The 27461-nt window shown below is 41.5% G+C and overlaps 1 protein-coding gene across 1 annotated transcript; it reads right to left on the reverse strand.

Annotated features, from left to right (window-relative positions):
- Positions 1-519: 519 nt before the first annotated feature.
- FAM20B (FAM20B glycosaminoglycan xylosylkinase) lies at positions 520-27461 on the reverse strand. The gene is made up of 8 exons (XM_080623869.1): positions 27407-27461; positions 19398-19916; positions 16221-16307; positions 13686-13795; positions 11352-11523; positions 8597-8788; positions 6374-6433; positions 520-4218 (listed from the first exon to the last, which is right to left on the reverse strand). The coding sequence occupies exons 2-8, from the start codon at positions 19772-19774 to the stop codon at positions 3987-3989; spliced, it is 1230 nt and encodes a 409-aa protein (XP_080479995.1). The 5' UTR covers positions 19775-19916; positions 27407-27461; the 3' UTR covers positions 520-3986.

The raw sequence follows: 27461 nt of genomic DNA on the forward strand, positions 1-27461 counted from the left end.
CAATACAGCCAGGTTAAACCCCCGCACTCTGTGGGAACAGATTTTGATGGCTGTTTACTTGCTCCATCTTACAAAAAGCTTAGAAAAGCTAGCCATGATCACCTGCCAACTCTACATACATCTCTTGCTCTACAAAAGAAAGCCAGCCTACTGGGACACAACCAAGAGATCAGCCTAGGTGCCTGGCAGATGCCAGGCCACAGGATGCACTTTCAAAAGCTGTCTTTTGAAAGAAGACCACTTAAAGCTAGGTGTCTTCTGTTCAGACAGAACAGAACACATCTTTTTAAACACACCTTTCCTTACCAGCAAGGCTCTTGCAAACAACCTGCACATTTGACCCCATTCCTGGATATACATGACTGGAATAAACGCTACCGATAACTATTAGTGAAGGAATAACTGAAACAGCAGTAGCAAAACACTCTGAACAGTCAGCCCAATACATGTTGGATCGAGAGAAAGAGAGAGACTTAAACAATCCATCAATGTTGCTTTATTAAAATCTTTATTCACACAATGTCGCTTTATGTGGAATCTGACCCTGGGGGATACAAGTAGAAAGTCATGATTGCATTGTGTTTTCTTATTAGCAACCTCAATTTCTGCAGCTGCTCCCAGGGGCAATCCTCTGACAGCTCCAAGAGGGGTGTCTGTTTTGAGCATCTTGCTCCAGCTGCCACAGCAAATAAATTACCTTCTTAATAAATTAGTATTTTTCAGTTGAAGTTTGTTTGGCATGACACACTCCAGTTCATTAGCTGCTGGAAGAGGAGCAGACTTCTGTATCTCCTCCAGCCTGACTGCTGACTTCAGAAGGAGGAGAAAAATAGCAGATGGCTGATGATGCTCTCTTTTTAATTAGTTCTTGATTTCTGTGCTTCAAGCGCTCCTATATTACTAATATCCACAACACAATCATTTTGTAACATCTGGAGCCAGCGGATGACAGTGTGCACAGTGAACAAGAATTAGAAGGTGTCATGAAAACCTCATCAACAGAGCATAGCACCTGCTTCATGAATGACACTTTTTCAGAGATTCAAGCAGACCCTGTTCGCATGTGGATGCTGTTTCTTATTTCTCAGGGTTCTGTGTTCAAACAAACCACTGCCAAAATGCCAGCGATTATCACAAGGCTAAAATCAGATCTTCCTGATTCTGAGCAAGAGAGGAATTTATTCTTCTTTCCTGCTGCAGAACACCATTCTCCAGTGGTGTTTACAGGGGCCAGAAGCATCAATTTGACATAAAAAAAAAGAAGAAAAAAAGCAACCATTTCTTGCTTCCTCCTACTGATGATGCCGGACTTCACACCCTTTGTTCAAGTAAACCAACACACTGCTTTAAATCTTTGACATTCATACTGGGGATAAACTTATCCCCAGGTTCCATCTAACAGCAATAGCTTCAGCTTAGAGCCCTGTGAAGAAACAATACGTAAGTCCTGAACACTAATTTAATTTCATAAAGACAGAAAGACTTTTTTTGGAATCCATTATTAAATCAAATGTAAATGATCAAGAGTGATCACATAGAAATCAAAATATCAAATTTTGGTAGGTCCTTTCCAAAATATTAAGTGCTCATGATTAAGCTCAAAGAGAATATACTTTTAATAATGCTACAAGCCATTACCATGTGCTTCACCATCTACCCTTTACGTAAATCAACTTAAATTTCCTGGGAAAGAGTTTATGCCAAAATGCCTCAGTATGAACCTATTCTGCTTTAGAATAAAAGCATTCACTAACCACCTCACTGCTGCCCACAGTCCTTCCCACAAATGTCTCACTCAACCACTGAAATCTAATGGGCAGCCAAATGACAGGCCAGCTCAGTCAGCAAGATCCCAGGGTAATCTCTGCACGGCTCCTGCCCACACTCACCATCAGCTAGGCATGCTCGCTTTTGCCCTAAGGAAACCTGCAAGGCACAATCCACACTGGTGGGTCCTCACTGAAGGACCATGGCTTCCAAAGCACGTTATTAAGTACAACAATAAACAGGCACTAGCTTAACACCAGTGTCCTAAAAGCTGTCTGTGCATTACAGTCCTGACTGGTAACACCAATAAATAACTCCAGATCCCATCCTGGCTCTCGGGCGGGTCTGCAATATGGCCAAGTCCAGAACAGTTCTAGAAGAACATAAAATCCAGTTTAACAATTGCATTCTACTTTCAAGATACTCTGCTCATGCAATGACAAAAAGACTCCAACAAAATAAAACTGCATTTAAAAAATAAACTCTCTCACTTATACCTCTTTGATCAGCTTTAGCAGCAGGTGCAAGAACAGAAACAGCTCTTTATCTGCCCCCCAAACTACTCCAGAGTTAGAAAGGTTTCAACAGGCAGATCAAGGAAAAATTCTTAAACTGACATTTTGCTGCTCTTGTCCCCAGGTCCAATAATACATAAACACTTTGGGAAGTGAACTCTTTCCTTACTTCTAAGGATCACACTGTCTAAAAGGAAAACTGATGCAAAGCTGTTAAATTTGGAAATGTAATGATAAAGCTGATTCCCTTCTGGGGAGACAGATTCAGACCTACCACATGTGTGACAGGTTTTGCACCCACAAGCTCATCCACAGTGCAAGCTGGCACAGTGCTGAAAAGATGACAGGACTAGCACTAGATGAGAGCTACAGGTCTGCCCTGAAAGTCAAATTACACTAGCTCTGTCCCTATCTATGGCGGAGTCATTAGGAGCAAGGACCCCAGGATGACTACCCCAGTCAGAACATTGCAGTAGGGGTTGCAGGAAGGCAGAAAACTTTCTGGAAGTGCTCACAGCTTCAGAGCCCAGCCACAAGCCAGACCAGCTAAACAGTGAGACTGAAAAACTGCTGGCATTCCACAGAACAGCAGCACTGAGCTGTGGTTATAACATCAAGCAGCAGGAAGCTCTCTCCATATGAAGACCACGGCTCATGGTTCTCTCCACTCTTCAGGGCCTTGTCCATGGCTGTTGGTTACTGGGGAAGTTCAGCAATACACCTCTCTTTCCCCAGTACAGCACACACAGACTCCCCACATTAAATAGGGCCTACAGTAAAAGCAGCATGACCTCACTAAATAGAACCTGCTTCCAAGGACAGAATCTGTCCTCCTTCTTCACTACAATATAATGAAAATTTGGTTAATATGGGCACAGGACTGCAATGATATTTTCTCTACCCAGACCTTGCCAGATTCCATAAAAACAGAAAACTGTGACAGGACACATGAAAACTTACTGTAACCCCTTAATTACGAAGTGCTGTATAACCACCCTGTCCTCCCCTATATCTCCAACCCTGTGGATAAATCTTTGATAGGACTTCAGCAAAAACACTGAAGCATTATCACATGAGGCAAACCCCTTTCTCAGCCTTTTATCAAGGAAAAGAAAACTGAGCAGCAGAGGTCCCCTCTCCCACCCCTAATGGCATTCAGAAGAACATCCCACCCCGGGTGGGGGGGTGGCACAACTCTTCAGTCTAATAATTTATTCACCACTTCCTCTTTCTCTAAAGAAGCAGTAAAATGCCTAACCAGCTCACAGCTGATTATGTACAACCCTGAATCAGACAAAAACTCGCAAGAGTATATGTGGGGAAGAGAAGGGCAGAGGATCATACTGTTCATCTCCATTTGTTCCCTCTAGATTCGGTCTACAAATTAGTGTCTGTATTCCACACACTTCCACCAACACCAAGCGCCACTTCTAGCCAGTGCAATGCCCACTGCCGGCAATGGACACACACCACAATGACCAAGATGCCATTACAAGTACTGAGCTATCCAAGGCTCCAACTTCCCACCTCTCACTGCTGTCAGCCCAAGGTAAAAGCCAGTGTCACCTCTGTTTCTCTGGCTAGGAAGCTTTCCTGTTCATTTCAGTCCATCTTGGCCGCAGCCTTTCTGAACTGATTGTGCTGTTTTTCTATCACTTTTCTGTTTGTTTGTAAAAAAGGAGTTTCATCTGCGTTCCACTACAATTACAAATGAGACAGAGTCATCCTGTCTTCCACCAGCACAACATCTGGCCCAAACTGGTCTGTGCACTGCTTCACTGTAGCCAGAATGCTGAGAAGCCGCTGGTCTAGGGCATCCAGATGAGGGTCAGAAAGCACTGGTGATATGGGGTCATGCGACATAGCAGTTTTTAAGGCAGACTTCAATGCTCCATTCTTCAGGTAATTAAGTCTATTCCAGGTAGAAACCCGGATGCTGCAAAAGAGAGAAACGAACACGTCATCATACCACTATCAGATGAAGCCCCGCCAGCAATACCAAAGCCAACCTCTTGAGGGAGCCTGTCACACCAAGAGCGGAGCCTCGCTAACAAAATGGTTTTGGATGGGAGGATCCAGGTATATGCATTATATGCAGAATCTAATTGGAACTTGAAAGCTGAAGGTGAAGAAGAAAGAAACTAATTTGAGCTAATTCTTATGTCATATAAAAACACTTGAAACTGCTAGCAAGGAAGTTCTTCAGTCTTGAGACCTCCCAGACACAGTTTGAAAAGGAAAGAAAATTAACAGTCTGGCTGCTAATTCAAACACAAAACTCATGTCACCTCAGGAAGAGTATCACTGAACAGCAATCAATCATGAAGAACAAAAGTCAGTTGACTGAACCTCCAAGAAAGTGAACACAGCAGTGATCTTTCTGCTCCATTGGCCATTGAACTTGTTCATATCAGCCCACATAAACTGAGTTGTTCTGTGAAGTTTCTTAGGATTCTCTCTCAAATTTTTGTGGTTTAGCACCACTGTTCTAAACTCTTGGCTATTAATGGACTCTACAGAAACCAGCAATATAACCATGTGGTGTAATAAACCGATAGTTAAAACAATTATGCATCTTAATTTTTATATGGCATTTTGCCTGATATCAGAAAGAAAGGATATCTGAAAAGCAGGAAACTGTGAATTTATTTATTACATAGATAAACTCCTTTTCTGGTTGCACTTTGGGAGAACCTAGATGAGAAAGATTCCAAAAGATGCTCATAAAGTGGGAAATTACATATGCATCTAAAATTACTGTAGGAAAACTAAGTAATTTTAAAATCATTTAGTTTAACTGTTCTCCATATGGATTCTAAAAGAATCTTGCACAACATAGGCCAGAAGTACTGTAGCAATGCATAGAGCTTTGCTTAGAGCAAGCAAGGGGTGAGAGCTCAGGCTCTCTGCAGAATTCCCAGGTTTCACAGGTCCTGAGGAATTCAGGAGACAGAACCTTCCAAGGACAGGCTCAAGGAACTCTCAACTAAATGCTTAATTTGGAAGGCTTAACAGAATTAATGTTATCTTGAAGTAGTAGAAGCAGAAAACAGATAGGTCAGTATTTTTCTACCTGGAACTTTTAATAGAATGGTTTGGGTTGGAAGGGACCTTAGAGATCATCTAGTTCCAAACCTCCTGCCACAGGCAGGGACAACTTCCATTAGACCAGGTTGCTCAAAAGTTGCTCTAAGCCCCATCCAACCTGGCCTTGAACACCTCCAGAGATGAGGCATTCACAGATTCTCAGGCAACCTGTTCCAGTGCCTCACTACCCTCACAGTAAAGAATTTCTTTGTAATATACCAACCCAAATCTACCTTCTTCCAGTTTAAAGACACTGCTCCTTCTCCTATTACTACATGCCCTTGCAGCCTCCAGCTTTCTTGTAGGCCCCCTTTAGGTATTGGAAGGCTGTTATAAGGTCTCCCCCCGCCTCGAGCCTTCTCTTCTCCAGACTGAACAAGCCCAACTTTCTAGCCTATCTTCATAGGAGACATGCTCCAGCCACCTGATCATCTATTCATTAATGAGAAGTAGTAATGGCCTGGTGAGAGAGTGGACACAGAGAACAGAAATCAACAAGTCACAGCTTCTAAAAATAAAACAAAACCACAGCTCAGAGGGCCAAAGCAGAAACAAAATCCTGCAAAAGACCTACAAATGTCACATTGAAAGGAGCACCCTGAGCAGTGCTGCAGTCTCGTTTAGAAAGAACATTTGGCAGTGAAGGTAGTTAAATTGCCAGACATGTTTAGTTGTTAGCTTCTGCCAGGGAGGACTGTGATGTGAACTCTTATTCGGCAGGATCTGGATAGAGACAGCTGCAGATGTAAAGTACCTGTCATCCTGACTAAGGACAGATTTGAAACAGTGACCTGGAGGCAAGACTACTTCCTACAGTCTACCATCTGATTTACTACCCTAATGAAAATGTATTTCTCAGCTTCTTGAGCAGTGACAATACGTCAAACAAATACAGTAAAGCAAACATTTTCAAGTTGCCAGAAGGCTTCAAACTTAATTACATTGCAAACCTAAGGACAGCAATTGCATAAATAAAGTGAGCAGCATCCCTGCATTTCACTTACATGCAGCACTGATAAAGAGGAGCCAAGATGCTTCTTTCATCCAGGGCAGGATTTCCAAAGCTGAAAAGCAGAATTAAAATCAAGTGAACCACTTGAACTCCTAATGCTGCTCTCAACATCAAGAGATTGGTAAGGAATTAGAAAAAAAAGAAAAAAAATAAATACTAGACAATTCCATGCTCCAACAGATCAAATCATTTTAATTAAAATATAAAGAGGCTATGACCAGTTACAGGTATAACTCTCAACAGTGTCAGCTAATGTACCAGGTAAATGGAAGCAACACTAACATACCTACTTCTTTATCAGACCAAGGCACCTTAGAAACAAACTTCAGAGGAGTTTTAAAGTTGAGCTCATCTTGTGAAGCAAGGGAAAGGAATAATTGGTATTCTGGACATAGACAGCAGAAGTGTTGCGTGTTTGACGCAGCTAAACAAGGAATGAATGAAATAGCAGCCACGTGTTGTTTTAGATGGCCAAGCTCAGATCAATAGTTCAACTAACAAGGTGATCGACTTTAATATTTCACAATCACACTTTTCAAGGAAGGCCTGCCAAGAGGATTTCATAGTATTTTAAGCTTCATCTAAGAAATGCTTTCTTCTTTATTTTTCAATAGTTTCACTCTCCTCGTTTCATTTTCAACAAAGAACTCTGCCCTCAATAAAGATAACTAGGAATGCTAGGCTAGGAGCCTAGCATTACTCAGCTCAAATAATTCTGTTATTAGGAGCTTTAAAACTGGAATAAGCTCCCTGCAGCACCAAGAACATCTGGACAATGCTTAGTCATATGATTTAGTTTTAGGGAGCTGCGACTAGATGATTCTAATTGGTCCCTTCCAGCTTGAGATCTTCCATGATTCCATGAAAAACCTGTGCCCCTATCCCTTGTCTCAAAGGAGCTGAAAGAATTTTACTTAAGCTTTCAAGAAAACAATTTATTCCTGGGCCTGCAAAGCCCCACCGGAAACGTTTCCATAATGTTACAAGCATGTACCATAATGAAAGGACATGACCTTCAACTACCATATTCACTTCCAGTGACTAATACATTAACCTCCTCCTAGCACACTGCCAGAGCATTATAGAAAGACCATTTTTCCAAATTCAACTAAAGCAGTCTGAAAGCAGCAATAATTCAACAGTCCCAAGGTAGAATACATCCTGCTGACACAACCAAAGGAGTGTGACTGAACAGGCTGATGCATAAAGACAAAATATGCAAGTCAGCCACTGCAGACAAAAAAAAAAGAAGGAAGCAATCTACTACACGAAAGGAAATGGAGAAAGAAATGGTAGCTCTAAGCCTTCCAAGGATCTGTCTAGACCAGAGGTCTCAATTGCTGTGTACACTTCATACAAGCAGTATGCAAAGCCTCTGTAGAGCACAGCCTGGCACAGGTATTGCCAGAGCTAACCATCAGAAACTGGTCCATTCGCAGAAGGGGAAACTCACTGCCACTGCAAATGGTAGTGCCCATCAGAAGAAAAAAACATGGGAGTCTCCAGAATAAATCATAAGAAAATATGTTATCTCTGTTTTTAAAGGTAAATTAAACAAATTATGATTTAAACAAGGTTGTATCTTCAATAGGATTTTTAAATTATACTATACCAGCCACATACAAAAACTACAGCAAAGACAGAACTCACATTTTAAACATATACACATAATAAAGTTTGGCCTCAAGAAGGACTTCTCATCAGTTCTATCTTCAATTTACAAATTCGACCTTTTAAAGCCAGAGTCCAGAAAGCAGGGAATTCCAATTTATTCAGAAACACATTTTAAAAGATCTACTTTTACTGTGGAACTTACTAATACTCACTGCTGAATAATAAATCATAAGTCTTTAATCTTTCATTAATTAAAAGCATAAAAGAGAGGGGCTTTTCTGGGGATAGGAAGAGAGCCACAAGCAAACTTTTGAAAGTGGCTTGGGGAAAAAAGATCATACTGTGCTAACCTGGGAGTTTCTGTTGTTTAAGACTTTGCCAAAAGCAGTCATAGTATCTAGGGCACAGAGCAAGCAACACAGCCTTTGAAGGACTCTACTATCTGATGAGTAATTTCTGATAAGAAGGAAAGCTTTGGATTTTTAGCAAAAACGGTACTAATGAAAAAAATTGTGGAAGAAAACAGAGAGATACAGAGCAGATAAAAGGTTCGCCCTTGTGCTCACCACTGCCTGGCCACCAGGATTTCCTCTACCCTCACCTTTTGGCATTATCCAAGAGGATGAGCATACTGGCTCCTTCATCATCCTGGAAACTCTCATAGTGATGCCTGTCAGCATTCCCAATCAAATAGTCAAAGATAGCAGTGTCAATGATATCAAGGAGACGAGGGCCCGAGTCATATGGTGAAGTCTTCTTCACAGCATCACAATAACTTTCATCATACTCCCACCTGCGGGCCATGAAGAGAAAACAAATCAAACCTTCTAAGAATACTCCATCGTTGCACAGCAATGGTATTTATAGCTGCCCCTTTATTCACTGTGAGTGCAGTTAAGGCTATATAAAGAAGAAAGAACTAGACAAAAGTGGTTTAATAGAAGAGTAAATCCTTTATTAAAACTCTAGCATATGGAGCAAGCTATAATTTCAGTGCAAAGCTACACATATTCTTCCTACAGAAAACAAGGTTGGAGTTTGCTTCGTCAATTCAGCAGTGGTTGGGCTGCCTCACAGCAAGATTACTGTCATGACTTGTCTCCCTTAACTTCTAACTTCAAATCCTGCATCTGATTCTATTGCTTTGATCTGCTTCCATGAGTCTTGCTTTCCAGCAGTCCTTTTCATTTTTTCTTTCAAATACAAATAAGCTCATCTTGGTTACTAACAACCACCTCCTATGTGTTCATTCTAGCTCATCAGTTGTCTCTTTCTTCCCTAATTTCCTTCAACAGTATCTCACCTTCTTCACTGGCAAGATTTCAAGCTTCCCTCTTGTCTCCTCTCCTTCTACATGTAACCTAGGAATGTAGTTCCATTCTCATAACATGGATGTCATGTCTCAATTCTCCAGAGCTAGGATTTGAAATTTTCTCATGTTATTCTTTACAATCTTCAAAGCTGAAAGGACTGAAACAATCCTTCACAAAATAGCAGTTAAGTTGGAAATGCCTTAAACCATCTGTGACTTAGAAAAAGGTAACAAAAGCTGGAGAGACTTGTTGACACGCTCAGAATTGCAGAGGCACATAAAAGCAGGGAGAAGGTAAGAATTTGACTACTAGAACTGCCACATACCCCCCCTCATCTTCTAGAGGTCTGAAGCCCAATATCCCATCTTTCCTCCAGTTATTCAAATCAGAGTGGGCAAAAATTTATCTTCGCAATGTTTTTTTCAACACGTCATATATGCTCCACAATCTCTGTCTCTAGTTCCCTCTTTCTTTTGCATTAAGGTCCAACCCACGTTCAATTTACAGCACAAATCCACAAGGCAAAAGTCTGAGAACATAATCCTCTTTGTACTGGATACATTTCTTTTATGCTACATTTCTCTCTCCCTCAAGTGTTTCCCTTCCCCTCATTTTACTTCAGATCAGTACTTAATCTTCCTGCAACAATTTTTCAGATACGTTATGGTCTCTTCTTCTCATTTTCTATTCAGTCGTTCAAGACAGACCTTTCTCCGACATTTATTTCTGATCATTTCTATTGTATTATCATAGGACTTTGAAGGTCAGGGATTTTATCTATTACACTCCATTAAAAATTATGTACACTAATGTGACTATATGAATTATGTTCAAAAGGTCAGCTCAGGACAGAGTAGAAGCAGCAAGATCAGGAAAAAAATTCCTACAGAGTTCTTTCTCCATAATCACTAGACACAGCAAAAGGAGTGCATGACATCTAGAACATTTAATTCTCCTGATGCTCTCAAAGTGAAAAGCGCAACATGACAAGGTGCAAAACATCAGAATCATGCAATCCCAGTTGGATGAAGTAAGAACAAGTAAGTTTAAAATACAATAAATAGCAAATCAGTGTAGGTATCAGGGTAAACTCCTGTGTAGGCAGGCAGTTTATGATAAAAAAGTCTTTCAGAAAAGAAACGCCTCCAAGAAATTAAATCCATTCATTACTGCAATTTACCAGTTTCCATATACAGCTGATTTAGACCTGTTGGAAAGGAGATAACATCTGCTGCTTAAAAATCAAACTGTATATTTAATACTCTAAAACAATTCAATTAAGCATTTGGATGAGATTCTTTCTCAGAACAATCACGTCATTGGAAATCAATGGGTATTTTATATCAAGGACTAAAAATCTCTTTCTAGTGTCTTGTCGAGGACTTGGAAAAATTTACAAAGTTCAAAACCATTTGCTCTGGTCATGGAAAAAACATCTCCAACACAACTACTCAGACATGTTACATCTATTTTACAAAATTGCTAGATCCCATGTTTGCCTTTCTCTAAAAGCATTTCTTTAGATGCTGAGCATAGTCATCAAATACTTTGAATACCAAAGTATGCAAAGCAAAGAACTTTCTGTTGCCTACCTACTTTAGCTAAACTAGCTCCACATCTCTTAAAACAAACTACAAGGACCATGAAATGAGGTCTGGCAGAAAATAGCAAAATGCTACCATATTGTAATGGGCCATGAAGAGGCACAGTGTCAAAAGAAGGTCTAGTGGCAAAAGAGGAGTCTTGGTTTGCCCAGAGTCAGGAGTTTCAGAGCTTGGAATGACTGCATAGTAGAGTTCTGTTCCAGTAAAGAAGTAGGAAAAGGATAGCACTTAGTATCACGGAAAACAATTAAGATTTCTTTCTTGCTCAGTTTAATTTAAATCCCCTCCTAGACTTCTAGACTTCTCTGTCTTATCAAGAAAGCTGTCAGCAAAACTCTAGGTTTTGAGAACACTTGCTCCTTAATTAGCCACCGTATTGCATGGGTAGTTCTAGTACAAATTATCATGCATAAAGAATAACCCTTTCACGTTCTCATACCTGGCAAGTTTGCCTTCACGGTAAGTCCTACCCCATGGGTGCCGATGTTTCTGAAGAGGCCAGACATCTGGAAGCCACAGGGTCACTGACCCCTCCATGATGTCCCCATCTGCACAAGCTGGTTCTGTTTCCCGACAATAGTAGCACTTCCCGTAGAAGCAAGTGTTATTACCTTCAGCAAACAAACAAAAAAAGAGATATTAAAAGAGCAGAGGTTAATCCAAAGGATGCCAACTGAAATTCAGGTGCATGTTGTTGCAGCAGAGCCTTCCCTGCAATAGGATTTCACTGCGCTTGACCTCATGTTTCCTACCTCTGAAAGGGAGAAGCGAAATAAACAGTTATCTATTCATTCAAAGCAACATTAAAGACTAATATTCAAAGGAGAGAGTAACTATTTTCTAATGTTTCTATCACACTCAGAGTTAGTACAACACTGTACTATAAACAAGTTTTTGCGATCCCTCCCTAATCCTTAGAACCTTGACTTTGCAACCTTAGCACCTTTTTTTTCAAAATTTCACACTTCATGTGTCAGATTTCCCACTTTTTTGAAAAAGTTGGCAAAAAAGAAGTAAGTGAAAGAACACTAAGCAGAACTCAAATGGATTTGCAGCCCTGAGACCTGGTACCCATCTCAGTTACTTGAGCTGACTTGGATGGGGAAACACAAGCAAGCTGTCATTCTTACAGGAATGCAGTTGTGTTAAAGTTTCATGAGTGTCTTCTGACAAGGAGGGGCACAATGAAACCCTGCACTCTTTAATTTGTTATGGCCTATGTTGCCTGTAGTGGAAAGAAATCTATGTAGCCTAGATTAACATTTTTAACTGAATCTTTTCTATTTCACCCTTCACCCTTCCTTTGCCAAGTTATTTCATACTTACAGATGTTCTTCCAAAACATTCTTCATCTATGTCTCACTTCCTTATGATTCCACCTATTCCACATCCTTTCTTCCTTCGGTTTTACATTCAATATCCCCCCTAAACCCTGAAAGATGTGTTTTTCACTTTCCATCCTTACACATCCCCTGGCCAGCCAGCACTCTTTTGCAGTCCTCTATCCAGACCTAGCTCTTGTGCTCCCACTACCCCAGTCAGACAACCTAAGGACATCAGAGAGGTGATCATTAACAGCACAGAGCTTGCAGCAGATCTCTCATTTGTACAGAAAGTCCTGCAAATCTCTCTTCCTATCCATGGCCTGCAGCAGGTCTAGCAAGAGACAGAATTCTGAGATTCTAGTTGCAACTCTAGCAAACCTGCACTGGGTACACATGAATTATCTTTTCTTCAAAACCTCAGAAACTTGGTCAAATTTGGATTGACAAGAGACCAACCTTCTCCCCAGACCCACCCATTTCTTTGGTTTATGCTCTCCAGAGCAGGCGGTTCCAAGGAATCTGGGGAAAGGCAATGAAAATTTCTGCAACCTACTTTTCAAGTCAGCGTTTCTGCTATAAAACTGTTTAGTTATCTTGGCTGAAATTAGAATAAGTAGTCTGCCTGAGGCAGACACCCAATGTGAATGCAAAGAGTTTGGCAAGGCAGACCTATTCTGATCTGAAGGTTACATCTTATAACTGAAAATAGTAGGCAAACAGTAGGTGAGACTGCCAATAGTGCTCATAATAGAAATATACACAGGCACGCATATTTACCAGCTCTAATGAACAAGCATCTCTAGAGTCTCCTTATTGGAAAAAAAGCCAAAGACAGTAATAATTGGATATTTTATGAAAGCCTGAAGGAGTTAAAACTGCAGCCTAAGTAATTTCTTGGTGCTTAATGACCACCTGGTAGGAGTTCACATTAATAATTCCCATTAAGTGCCCTTCACAGCATTATTACTGTAAACAACATACGGAAGTTCTGACACATTTAGTTATGAATGCTCAGCACACTTTGATGTAGCACAAACAACATCTAATACCAACCAACACATCAGCTCTATAAATTATCCCAAATCACCACTGTGCTCGCGTTAAATACAATTCATTTTTCTTCCTTCCAGGTCCAATCACAAACTTTTCTAACCACCCCTGACAGCAAAGAGAAAATTCTTACTTAAAACAAATCACATCTGTAACAGCAGCATGAGGGAACATAGAAAAGTTACAGTGGAAAAGTTACTTGGAGAAAATCAAGTCCTCCTCCCCGCCAAATGGGGTTATACAAGTGTTATGAACTCTCCTGGCACAGAAAGAGATTTACCAGCTTTCTGTATCATAGTTAACTGTTCTATAACTCTGTCAGATTCCCATGGCTCACTTTCCCCATTAAACACGTTGGGGTTTTTTACTGGCTTGCACATTTCATGGAATCCACTTACCCACAGTCATGAAGGTACCCAGAAGCTGCTCTGTGGCTACTGGTTTGACCTCTGTACGTAAATTCACAAACCTGCCAACCACCAGTGGAGCTCGTCGGAAACCCAGAATTCTGATTTGGAATGAAAAAACATGACATGAGAATTTGCAACATAGGCAGCAGCCCTAAATTAAAACAAAACCACAGTCTCTGTGCCATCGTCTGAAAATTGAGATAACTGAGAACAAAGAATAAAGTTGGAGCCCTGCAGCAACCTCTTCTTCAAGACAAAGTAAGGAAACTCATTTTTCTTAAGTGTCTGGATGTTAAACTTGCTTTACAGGCCATCAGTGACACTCCTTTATTACAACATTTGTAGCAGAGCAACACAGGATGTGCCATGCTCCAGTTCTCAGAAGTCAGACCTCATACCGGAAATATCCATCATCTGTCTTGTGTACAGGCTAAAGCAGTAACCATATGGCCTTTAGGCCACCTGGAAAAATCATTTATAATTTGTGGGAACTACTCTCTATTAAAATGTTATGTTTAAGCCCAATTCAATTATACTTGAAAGTAAACAATCAAGGAGTTATTTTGTTTGGCACGAGAGGGAGAAGGGAAGAGAGAATGGTAGAACAAAACTGAATGCCTGAGAAGTGTCTGGAAAAAAAAAAGGAGGTGGTAAGAATAATCAGAAAGCCTGGATCATAAGATCCAGGTTCCACTCCCATGTCTGCCATGGCCTTTGCTCTGTGACCACAAATGACTTGGGGATTTGTAATGGAATCTTAAAAGTGCTTAAAGGAAGAGTACAAGCATCAGTACAATGTCAGTCCCAACTTTCTTAATGTACTTTTGATAATGCCTTTGGTAGTCTTTGCTGTTCAGAAAAAGAGACTTTTCAGGGACTGTCTGTTCTGAAAAAGGGACAATCTACATTCCACAGAGATACTGGGAGAGTCACTCTAACAGCTGCACAGTATTTCTGTTTTCAGATATTCCATGAGTAAGTCCCCTTCCATAAGTATAAAATACCTCTAAGAAAGGGAAACACAATGTGTCTGCCTGAACAAATCATGTATGCATAAAGACAGAATTCACAGCCAATACAGAGAGTAATGTACAGCTTAAGAAAATCCAAGTGTTCCAAGTAAATAAACACAGAGCTTAAATCTGGAAAAGCTGCCCCTGTTTTTCATATCCACAGCTGAAAAGCCACTATCTGGGGTAATACAGCCTCCCCATTAAGGGTAAACAAGCAATATGATTCAGATCCTTCTTGAAACAACGTAACTGTCACCATGAAAAACAAAGGTACGTGCTAAAGTTACGTGGGCAGGTAGCTTCTGCTAGGTATTCTTTAAGAATATAGAGGTGCACATCCACAAAGAGGAGAAAGGCCAGAGGAACAAGCATAAAACCACAACCAAATAAACAGGGAGAAAGAGTGAAGAAAGAGGGGTCTGGATACTGGAAAGAGGCTTTGAATTGTTGCTTTATAATGTTGTATCACTGCTTTTGCAGGGAAGCTAAATTCTGTATGTTTCTTAAAAGCACAAATGAACAACACACATCCAACCACATCATCTTTTCTTGGTCCTGAAATACCCCGATTTTGGCCCACCACCTCAAGATTGCAACAGCAGCAGTGGGTATTACACAACTAGTTATCACCAAATCTTCCTAGAATTACTAATTTCCACTGTCTATAGAATAAGTTCCACAGATGAATAAGGACTAACAAACTTATCTTTTACCACCTATGAATTCAGTCAGTCACAAGTCTCTAATTTATGAACTGAGAAATTTCAGTTTAAGCTCAACCATTCTATTTTTCATTATATTTGTCCCTCCTTATTGTTTTTTCCCAGGATTTTAAGTCTCTTCACCTAAGAACTTCTCACATCTGTGAAGATAATTAAATCCTCTCCCAAGTGCCAACATAGTCCTCTCATAATGAGGAGACGAAGACCGTGCTCATTTATTCTAGGTGAAATTGTGCCTCTAACAGTATATCATCACTATTGATACTCAGTGTTTGGTATTTTCTGTCCCCCTCTTTGTGCATCCTGTAACTGTTTTTCTTCTTGTAATTGCACATCTATCTCAGGTCCACAAAGCCATCTGGGCACCCCTGAAAACAATATATGAATAGCTGGTTTTCCTCTAGAATGCACTGACTCATATTTAGTCTAGACTAAATTGTTAGTCTAGATATTAGACTTAACTTTTTAGTGTACTGGATGTTAACTTAGCACATACATTCAGCATTTCAGACTCCTCCACAGGATTTGGCTAAGCTCTTTCTTCCATATATTATGTATCAGTGGATTCAATGCTCATTCTCCTTTCTAAGATTTTGTGAAAAATTTGAACTTTAAAATCTTGCAGAGATGTTTGAAATGAATTTTTATTTTTTGCTTAATTGTGGCATATTGACAGGTTAGAAGTAGCTCACATCTGAGCTGTATTCTCTAAGGAACCTCTCTTCCCCCCAACTCTGACAAAGCATTTACCAGAGACCATAAAACCAGGTAACCCAGTAATTACATACCTGTCCAAGTGAAAGGCTGCCACTTCTGCATTGTGTCTGTCGTAGCCAGCGTATGGCTCTCCTTCCACTACATAATCCCTGGCATATCTATAATTGAAATAAGTCAAAGTGATTCATGCAAGATTTCCACCAATTTTGCTGTTCAGAGTGACAAGACAGTGCTATGTTAAACAGACTCTGGGTTGCTTTCAAAATGATTGCAAATGGGTGATGGAAAAATATTAATGAGATTAAATAGCATACAGACTGTTGAAGTAGTAAATAAGGGGGAAAGGTCAGTAATGTACAGTGGTCTCAAGAGCTTAGGAAGCAGTGCCAATTCAAACGAACGGGTTTTAATTCAGCCATATGCCAAATCACATCTAAGAAGAAAGCACAGACCCAGCTACAGAACAGGGGACTATTTATACTGGAAAGCATCAATTCCACAAATGATTTGGGGTTAGAATGGATTGCAGATTAACATGAAAATACAACATGATATTGTTGAAGAAATGCCAAATGCAGTCTTCAATAGTTAGAAGATCAGCAAGCGTGAACCTGAGAACAATATTGGATATTAAAAAGACCCTCTATTCTGGTGGAGAAAAGACATAACAAACAGCAAGAAACAGAAATTAGACGCTCATTACAACAACATTATTTTGGTGAAGTGGTGGGCTTTCCTCCCTTCCCCCCTTCCCTTTTTTTTTCCTTTAATAAATGTTACTTAAATGATCAAGGCAAACAGAAATTCCAAGATTCATTACATTAATCAGGTCTAGATACTGCTTAAGCAGCATGCTTCCAGGTGAGCCTAAAATACCACAATCAATACCAAGCAAATGGGTGAAATTCAATACATTTTCAAATAAAGTAAACCCAGATTAGATTACTTGTTTTCTCATTTCCATTAACATATCAAATTGTGTAAACTGGATTATTTCCAATAGACTTGAGGTTCAAGCAGCAGCAGCAAGTGTAAGAGAAGCCACAGTGATGTTTTAACCCTTCCCAGAGAATATCTGGGGCAAGACAACACTCCATTTCATCAATCTGAGCAAATGCTTTACCTTCTCTGCAAGGCAGCTCAAAACAGAATTAACCAGTGCAGGATAGTATGGAGATTTTTCGGAGGAAGATCTGACAGAATCCTGCCAAACTGGAACTTACACCAAATAAGCATATTATTTCACATACACCACCGGCATGTGATGGTAGAAATTATTATATCATTAGTAACTTTGTCTGGATTTCAAGTAATTTTGAAATGAGATAGCTAACCCTCAGAACACATCCTCAAAGTCCAGTCTTTTGTATGTACTTACAGCAGGCTTTTGAAAACATGGTCACATTCTGAAAGCTGCAGAGCTAAAAGTTATTGGTAAAACACAACCAAATTCTTGCTTCCATGCATAGTAGGCACCTAGTCCTTTCTAGAGCAAAGGTAACAAGAGAATTCATTCTTCCACAACCAGTAAGTTTTCTCAAAATGGTTTTTAGTACTAACTTTGATACACTTTTCAGGTCAAAAGCTAGTTAAATAGACTATCTTGCAATGACAGAACAAGACTCTACCTACAAACCTACCTATTCAGCAGTCACAAACAGAACACGGGTCTACCAATATGGCTAGGGCCATACTGCCTAGCACTCCTATAAACCGTCTAGCGCTCCTATAAACATTCGCAGCTGCACGTGTCCCTGATGGAGCATAGTCACTGAGTTTGCCTGCACAGACATTCCATTATGGGAATGTAATTTAATGCCCGGTGAAACGCTTTACAGCACTCATTTATACAGAAAGCACTACAGAAATGCCATGTCCTGCTACTGCATTTATTGGATAAGCTGCCTGTCATACCACCAAGACATCTGAGTGAAAGGTTCATACTGTTTAAATGCTGCCTAGCCCCACAGTGAAGCTCCAGCCAGACCAGTAGTTGACCAACAGGACTGTGAATTCAAGAAGTGGGGGACAGATTTTTTTTTTCCCATTCTCTAACTATTTATTAACATGAAAGAAAAACTTCATGCTTGCTCAACCCAATATGCTTTGGAGGGAAATGTACTCATTCCATGATGACAACACTTTACATTTTCAGTGTGATCCCATAAAACACACCTGCCTTTTTCATATCGTTTTCTTCTCCTTTTCCCTGAAGGCAAACAGCTCAAAAAGCCTGAGAGATGTGCACAAGACTCTTTATAAATGTTCAATCATGTCAAATTTCTGTGCAGATCAATGTAAACAGAGGCCATACCAAAGAAGTATCACTACCCACCCATTCTTACATTGCATCTCCAGTATTCACTATCAGCAGACAGGAAATTCAGGAGCCTTCACTCTGACCTACCATGCCATTTTTACAGTCTTCATGCAGCTACACCAGACACCCACATCTACTTTTAGGACCAGTGTCAACTTTCAGCCCTCCCCTGTTCTTGAACTGCATTCTATCATGGTAGTTTGACATGATCCCTATGCAGAAAGAATAGGCAAGACTTGTCTCCACGCTGCCAGAACCTCCGCTTCCAGAATCAGAAAGATACTGCTTAGAAACATCAGGTTTGACCAACACTGCCTCAGGACTGAACACAGGGATTATTCTTTTAATAATAATTAAAATATTAACCAGTTAATTAAAATAATTAACTGGTGCAGTGCTGTGTTTTTGACTTTCGGCCTGAGGGGGGATGTAACTGGGAGTTGCCCGGAAGGGCTAGATCACGGCGGGGTGGGGGCAAGGTACCGGTCAGTGAGGTGTTGTATTCTCTTCCCTTGTTATTTCCTTTATCATTATTATTATTGGTGGTAGCAGTAGTGATTTGTTTTATACCTTAGTTATTAAACTGTTCTTATCTCAACCTGTGGGAGTTGCATTCTTTCGATTCTCCTCCCCGTCCCTCCAGGAGCAGAGGGAAGAAAGGTGTGGGGGGGGAAGTAGACTGCGTGGTTCTAATTTACAGCCTGGGCTTAAACCACGACATCCAACGACAGGCTGTTTCAAATATCAAAGCTATACAGCCTGAGAGACAGCTGGCAGTTACTAGAGCACCAGCAAGGCTCACCATCTGTCTCACAAACAACAGGATAGCCTTTCCATTTACATGTAAGTTTGTAACTTAAACATTAATGCAATATCATGGAGATAAAACATATACATAAATCAGTTATTAACTGAAGGAAATATTTACCTCTTGGGTTTGAAGACAACCTTCTGTCCTCCTTCAAGTATTAGCAAAGCTTTCAGTTGGGTCCCTTTGTATCCCACATCAGCTTTTATTATTTTCTTGGTTGTCATGGCATGCATAATAGCCCCAAGCTCGGGTGTCTCTTCGGGATACACCTCCCGGGGCACCACCCACTGGGCTGCAATCTCCCAAGGGGACTGCAACGTATGGTCAAGTCGGGGGTCCAGTTCTACATGGAGGCTTGCCATCATACGGTGAAAGGCGCGCTGGTCTTCCCGGTTGGCAGCTGAGGTGTCCAAGTTGTCAATGAGGAAAACTTTTGTGAAAATGAAGATGACAAGGAGGATGGCCAGCAGCACAACTCGCTGCTTTAGCTTCATGGTGACCCTTCTCCCCTGACCCTTTCTTCCAAGTGTTACAGGAAGTCTATTGGAGATCAGGGTGAGGAAGGGATGTTAATGAATTTCATTCATAACTTGCATTGTGAAAGAGGTATCATCACTGAAGCATCTTCTGGTACCCCTAAAAATAAACAAAACCCACAAAATAACAGAACTGTATTACTGCAGATCCCAGCAAACTCAAAATCAAGTTTGTGCTTGGAACATAATTCCACATTTATGTATGTTTGCATCCTAAAGCCCGAACATTTCTGTTAAAACAGATGGGGTTTGCTGTCCTCCTGTAGATCTTCAGCAATCTGCACAAAGGGAGAAATTGCCTTATAGCATATCTACACAGCTGAAATCATAACAATTGCAACTACCATGGGCAAGACTTTCACAGAGAATTGTTACACAAACACTTTTCCATTAGTAAGAGACCTGTGACCTGTTCTATGACCTGTGGCCTCCTAAAGATTTGTCTCTCAAGAGAAAGCTCCCAGGTAGATTTTCTGACATCTGACAACCAGTGAGAACAGATGCACAGCCTAGTTTTCTGAAGGTACAAGACATAAGGACAGAAATTTGTTTACTGCTTTTCATTTGCTGCCACTATAAATTACTCAGCTTTTGGCCTTGGCCAGTACAGTGTTACCATGTTAAGGACCATATAACACACAATCAATTTTGTTTCAATTATGAGGACAGAAATTCTTCATAATATTCTTCATAATATTAGTTGAATGTAGTCAAAACCCAAATGGAAACAGATACTAAAGCACATCCCTGAGGAACACTCAGAGGCATCAGAGATTTCTCTTTGCACAAGCTATGCTAATCATGAAACCCATAAATGGCACCCTGAGCTGTGGCAGGACTAATATAGAAAAGCCTTCTCAAACAATTTAGTAATGAGCGTATAAACCAGTCATTATTAATCATGTCACTGGAAAAACAAGCTGCACAGGCTAAGTCAATTTGCCAGCAGCAACCAAAGGACACCAGGCTATGACTGGCCAGCCAAACACAGGTCACAGCCATCTTCAGTGTCTGTGTGAACACTGAGTGCTGCTTGCAGAGGTCACAGGGGTACAACAGTTGAGGGGCCTGAGCATACTGTTGAGGTACATATCCACTGAAGATTAAGGTTGTGGCACATAGCAGATAACAGTAAGGCACATCCTTTGTGCAAGTCATGAGTGCAGAATCAGTTTTAGCACAGCGTAAGAGTTCAAGTATAAAAGCGAGTGCAAGACCACGAATAACTCTGCAGCACCTTAAGTAAATTTACATTAGGTCTACAGCAGACCCACGCTACCTCCCAGCTAGGTGGCTCTCCACCCTCCTGTGTGACAGTGTTAGCATTCAAACAACCCAGCCGCAAGGTAGTTCATGATCCAGGTTGCCAGCCCACCTAAACATTAACCACCTTCTTAGGGTTGTGTGTGAATTACCCATTGTTAGTTTTTGAGCCCATGCAGAGTTTATCATCTGACTCCAAAACACTGCTAATGGTGCAAATCGGAGACAAAGGAGGGCAGCACAGCACCTCTCATAGGGGGTGATGACCCATCAAGTGTCTACAAAGCCTACCTATAGAGCACTGTCATTCAAAGAATAACCCTGCCCTCCATGTACTTCCCACCTTCATGCAATGAGCTCCATGAAAGACCTGATCAGTGTTAAAGCTCAAACATTTTTAATTATTAATTTCTGGCTTCAGCCTTCCTTCTCTCAAATCTGGTTTCCAACAGTTTCACAAGCATCTGAGGAGGGTACACCAAGAGGCCAAGAACAAGTGTTTCTCCTGGCAGCAGCACTAGTGATTATACATGCAGGTAAAACTATGTCCCAGGCCAGCCCGACAAAGAATAAGCAGTTGAACCACTTAGAAACAGTCACAACGAGCCCCACCAAAAGGAACAAGAAAATCTGGTAACAAACTGTCAGATCTTCCTATTTTCAAAATCACTCTTTTCAGCACAGCAACCAAGCTGAGCATCACTCAACTTAGAGGTGACATGCTCTGACAATGCAGAAGCATGGCTTTTAGCTCACTTTACCACCCAAAATTTTTCTGCCATCACTGTCCTGCCTCAGGTGACAGCTCTGTTCAGTTTGGCCTTTCTCAAGTTACACATTTTGCCTCTTAAATACTTCCTGTAAAACCTGTCCACTAAAACAGAAAAGAAAGTGAAAGTTTCCTAATGAAAATGAGTCAAAACTGAATTGTGAACAAGTGGCTTAATGTTAATAGAAACCACTTGCAGCAACATAAAAACCTCATGGAGGGTAGAGTGTAGAGCAAAAGAAAGCTACAAAGTTTCAGGGATGCTTCAAACTAGTACTGTAGTCCCCTCTTAACTGTGTAATACTGATTTTAATCTATTGGAAAATACGTGCTTGTGCTAATAATGAAAGATAACAAATCACATGTTTATATGGAAATTAAAACATATTGTTCTCAGTTCTGTTTTGCTCATCTCAGTTCAGCCTGTATACCTCAAACAGCACATCAATCTCCATCTTACACACTACAAGGATGAGATTGAAAAGCACAGATAAGGAAAATGCACTTGACCTGAAAGCCCTTGCTCTTGGGAGCACAGACACACCCAGAAGGAGAGCCCTATATAATATTACTACTATTCTTAAATTTAAAAAAGCAAGCAAAAGAGATCAGGCTGTAATTGTACCCTCCCATTATAACATAATTTCACCTCTTTAAAACTTGTAATTCTAAATCATTTTGAACATTGCTGTTATCTGGATCTGCTTTCATTCATTTTTAAAATCCATTAGAGTTGGTAAGAAGTTACACAGAACACAGATCATTTCAGAACAGTTACTCTTCATTATGGGATACATATACACATGCACATATATATTAAGAAAGCCTCACAGCCCAGCATTGGCCAACTGAAGCACAGGACAGAAAGGTTTCATCACTTCGGAGCTCAAGCTGGGCACTCACTTTACTAGACTTATTTTCAGGAATGCTGAGTTTCTCTAGGGGTATTCTTCTCGGGGGGTGGGCAGGAGAATATAACTACAGCCACCATTTAAATCAAAGGCCATTTACTTAGCTTATCATTTGTGACAGCTTTGAAACCAATGGTGGCTGAAATACTCCAATGATGTAGATAAAACTACAGGAAAAAAAAATTTAAATATTTGCTGGTGAGTCGGCTCTGACTTTTACTGACATCTGACAAAATGAGTCATCAGCTGCTTTCCTCCAACAAACAACAAAACACCCCTGAGGTTGCTATGCAATCGATTTCAGAGGCTACCTGCAAAGCCTGCGTATTATTCCATAGGTGCTTGTTGTACAAGACAACACAAATTAATCCCTTCATGAAGAAGTTTACCCCAGAGAGCAAGAGCTTAGGCTTTATTGTTTTAAACTCAAGATGCCAAGAGTGACAGTGTTGATGTGTTCTAAGAAAATTGTAAAGAGTTTGGGAAGAAAGTAATTTGAAGAAAAGGACAAGACTTCAGAAAATACCTGGATAGGAAAAGAGGATTATGAAAGCTCAGGAAGCCTGAGGCTGGTCCTGGAATGAGGACAGAGATGGGAAAGGTGGCCACAGAAACAAATTAAATGATAACAAAATCCCAAAATCTTAGAAAGGACAAATAGCATGAGCAGAACTCTGGAACGAAGAGGAAAAGGGTCTAGGACAACAACAAAAGTAAGCCCAAGGATACTCTTTGAAGAAGACCCAAAAAGAAAATAGTTCTAGAAACTGGCACGCTGACAGGATAAGGCAAGGGTCTTCATGCTTGACAAAGAGGCAGAGGAACAGAGCAGCTGCTTACTCCTACATAAGAGTCATGGGAATATAGGATGCAACGAAATTATAGTAGACGCTCTTTGAATCAGGAAGCATTAGAGAAGGAAGAGCCGAGATGGAGCTTTCCAAAGTCAAGTGTCTGACTAGAGCTGATGTGATTACAATGACAGAGCAGTCCATGTACCTACAATCCCAGAACAACATGCATTCCCCTCCTGCTGTTGGGCAGCAGCTGCCGATTTCTTACCAAGGTCATGTAATTCTGAAAGTGTTGGTTTGAGTTTTTTGTTTGGTTGTGGTTTTTCCCCTCCTTTTTTCCATTTTTTAACTTTTATTTTTCCTGAACTTCTGCTTAGCATTATTCTCTAGCTAAATGGAAGACATTACTAAATGGAAGACATAATCCAAAGAGTTTTGTTGCTTTACAACCCAAACTCAACATTCATGTTACAGAAGTAAAGAAAAACCTCACTTCCCTCTCTATCATTTTACCACACTCTTGATCAACCTGGAAAAGAAAACATAAATAAACAACCATCCCAGCTTTTTAACAGTGCAGTCATCTGGCAGGTTTGCATAATAAATACTTCTTGTTTTTCACTATCTCTTTGGGGTATTTCCTGATCAATTTTGTTTCTCATTACAACCAGGTTTGTATTCTCAGCAAGTCATGGAGTCAATATCCAAACAGCAGCATCTTCTAAATATCATGATGGGGTCACTGTGCACACAAATGCCTGAACTAAAGCATGTCTACTGGCATTAAATACCAACATCATACCACTTTACCATCAGTTAAAAAGCAGCATGAAACTTGCCTGTTACAAAGAACAGCAAATCAGAGCTACCGTAAGCAGCCTATCAAGTTAGCAGAGAACTGCACCCCAGAAAGGAATTTTTATTGGAGTCACAAGATCAATGCCATGTCACATATCATGATCTTACTTTTTATACCACAAAGCTAGAAAGCTACTATTTCAAAAACACTTGTGATCAACTTGCAAGGATCTTGTTGTGCTCCAAATGACAAACAAGGTCTGAGGGCAGACAAAGGCTTAGTTTGTCAACACAAGTACACAAATAAAATAATCTCAAACAGATGCCAATCTGAAATAAATATGGTTAAGTATGCTCTAATTCCTGTTGAAATGTATGTTTTCTCTTCCTAAATATGCTGTGCCTGTAGGGTCTTTAAAAGTTCTCCAGTAAATCCTGGAAAATGCCTTGAAGAAACAGTACATACAGTAGTGACATCTTCCTCTTCCCAAAATGTACCCAAAACGATCAGTCTCACTAGATCAATCTTTCCTTCTATCCTCCCCTCTCTGGCCAACTCCTCGGCAGCTCATGCTTTTCCTCTGAAACATCAGCCTTGCTATTTCGGCTTTCACAGGCAGGCTTCCACAGACCTTTGTTTAGATTTTTCAGACTCATTCTGTCACTTCTACTTTCTGTATGCTGCCTGGTTTGTGTATCAGTTTAGTAACCCAGTGCACAAGGCTTCACACATATTTGCTTGTCTGCTATTTCTCCATCTCTTTTTCTGTTAAGGCGCCTGTTGTCTATCTATAGGCAAAATCTTTGTGACAGTCTATGCTCAAACTTTCCCCATGCACAACTGTATCCCCAGTTGAGAGCTAGAATATAAATATGAAAGAACACAAGCATTTTAACCACTGTATTATCTATGCCTGAAACTCTAAAAATCAGTAGCTGCCAAATATATTCTCACATGTCTTCCGAGAGAAACTAAATCTATTTTGTCCATCTGTCTGTCCACCATGCCTCACTATATTCCTTAGTAACTTTAGAATCCATTACCAACATTTCTGCCAAATTTGTCAGAAGAGTAATTCCATGAGCTTTACAAAGCCAACTGGCCAGACAGAGGACAGAAGCTCAAGAAGCCAAGGACAATATGGTTTATATCCTCAATCTATCTTCACCAGCAGCCAGCTGGCCACAGGCAGCACCTGGATGCAGTCCTGGGGAGAGAGAAGCTACTGGGGGACTGAGGGTGATGGGAGTTACTGGTGGGCAGGGGTCACTGTGGTAGGATGTGGCAAGCAAGTCTTCGGGGAAACCAGATTTCATTAATGCTCTTCACAGAACAACTTTCCTCCAAGCAGTTTCCTATGGAAACAAATATAATCACACTTTTCTCTGGTAACCTTTTGGATCCATTGGCTAACTTCAAATACATTTGAGAGGACAGTAGATGTTTTGAAGACAAAGTTTATGTGTTTATTGGAAATTGGCAGCTGGGAACCACTGCAGGAAAGGCTGCAGTGTTAGCTCAACAGTTGTCTGTTTGTCTTGGCCATCTGGGCAACCAGTGTGCTCACAGCTGGTACATGAAGAGAGCTGGAAACCCTGTATGGGAAGGAAGGAATGGTATGGGATACTGACATATAGCAGCAATGGGCCTGTCTCTGCCATAAGATAGCGCAACTCAATTTCCCCCGCATCTGAGAAGAAAGTCAGTGGATGATGAACCAGAGGACAAGAGCTTGTGGTACAGAATTGAGCTGGCAACTTTGTTAATGTGTGAGGAAACAAAATCCACCTCACCCTCCTGAGATTCTGTGAGGCAAACAGAGACAAACCTTGTTGCAACTATGTAGGTCAGACTAAAGGACACAAGGGCTGCACAGAGCAATTTTCAAACCAAAATAAAACCACAGTGTTAATACCCTGTTCTGTAATAAGTACCAGGTGGGGTGGGGGGACCTAGTCACATGGAATTCACTGCAAGACTAGAATCTGTATTTTACAGTTCTCTATTCCCTCAAACCCTAAAGCATGTACGTATTTTGTAGGATCAGGGCCTATGCTAGCATAAACCAAATCAGCTGCACTGCTTACACACATCTGTAACCAGAAAGGATCTAAAACCAGATGTCCTTGAAAATTCTTAACCCCAGAGCGTTGACAACTATGGTCAATGTTTGTGATGAAAAATACACATTTAATTTTTCACAGCCAGCCAACGACCTTAGCTAAACTGCAAGTGGTACGCAGTGAGCTAGCAGCCAACTGTGCAGACGCCTGTGCACAAGCATAAGTACATCCTTAGAAAGGCAGCAGGCTTCTCAGCTGTGCGGGGCTCTTTCCCCACCTGAAAGCAAGAGTCCAGGAGAGGAAGGAAATCGAAGAGCACAGATTAACAGTCACATCTGCTACAAAGATGTCCGCGAAGTCCTGAACTGACTACGGATGACATCAGGATGTATTCGGGGAACCCGACCTTCCATGCATGGAAGCCGCAGAGATACTTCCAGTAATCCAGATGTGCTCGGATCGAACACGTTTTACGTGGAGGACCCAGCCGTGCGCATTTCAGAGCGCTGCTAACGCCGATCACACGGACCTGCGGCACGGCGGGACCACCCGCGGGGATCAGCCCACACCGGCCGCATTCCCCACCCCCGGCCCAGGCGGAGAGGTCGCGCACCTGCCCGGGCGCGGCGAGTCCCTGGCCAACGGCCGTTAACGGTTCTAACGGCTCCTCCCTCAATCCCAGCGAGGCTCCTCAGCCGGCACCCAGCCCCTGCGGCGGCGGCAGACGCCCGACCCCGGGGGCTACACCGGTGAGCAGGCCCGGCGCCGCAGCCGCTGTGCCGCGGAGGGTAGCGGCGGGCTGCCTCCCTACATCCCTTGGCCGCTGCCCCGAGCAGGGCGAGGCGGCAGGGGCGTGCCCGCCCCTCAGGTGCCACCGCCCCGCCGAGCCACGCAGGCAGGAGCAGTGGCAAAGGCAGGGGCGAGAGAGGCCTCCCCCGGCCCCTGCCGCGGCTCCGCGAAGCGCCTCAATCCCCGCGCACTCCGCACTCACACGGTCCGGTGCCCGCGCTCCATGTCCCCGGCCCCGGCCGTCGCCAGCCCCCGCC

The sequence above is a fragment of the Psittacula echo genome, assembly GCF_963264785.1.
Source record: "Psittacula echo genome assembly, chromosome: 7".
Taxonomy (NCBI): Eukaryota; Metazoa; Chordata; class Aves; order Psittaciformes; family Psittacidae; genus Psittacula; species Psittacula echo.

What these genes read in the sequence shown, in the direction of transcription:
- FAM20B (XM_080623869.1), bottom strand. Translation starts at nt 19,774, where the DNA reads ATGAAGCTAAAGCAGCGAGTTGTGCTGCTGGCCATCCTCCTTGTCATC. An exon ending in GGGTACCTTCATGACTGTGG is followed by an intron (nt 11,524 to 13,685) that starts GTAAGTGGATTC and finishes TGTTTGCTGAAG; the next exon opens with GTAATAACACTTGCTTCTAC. An exon ending in CGTGAAGGCAAACTTGCCAG is followed by an intron (nt 8,789 to 11,351) that starts GTATGAGAACGT and finishes CATGGCCCGCAG; the next exon opens with GTGGGAGTATGATGAAAGTT.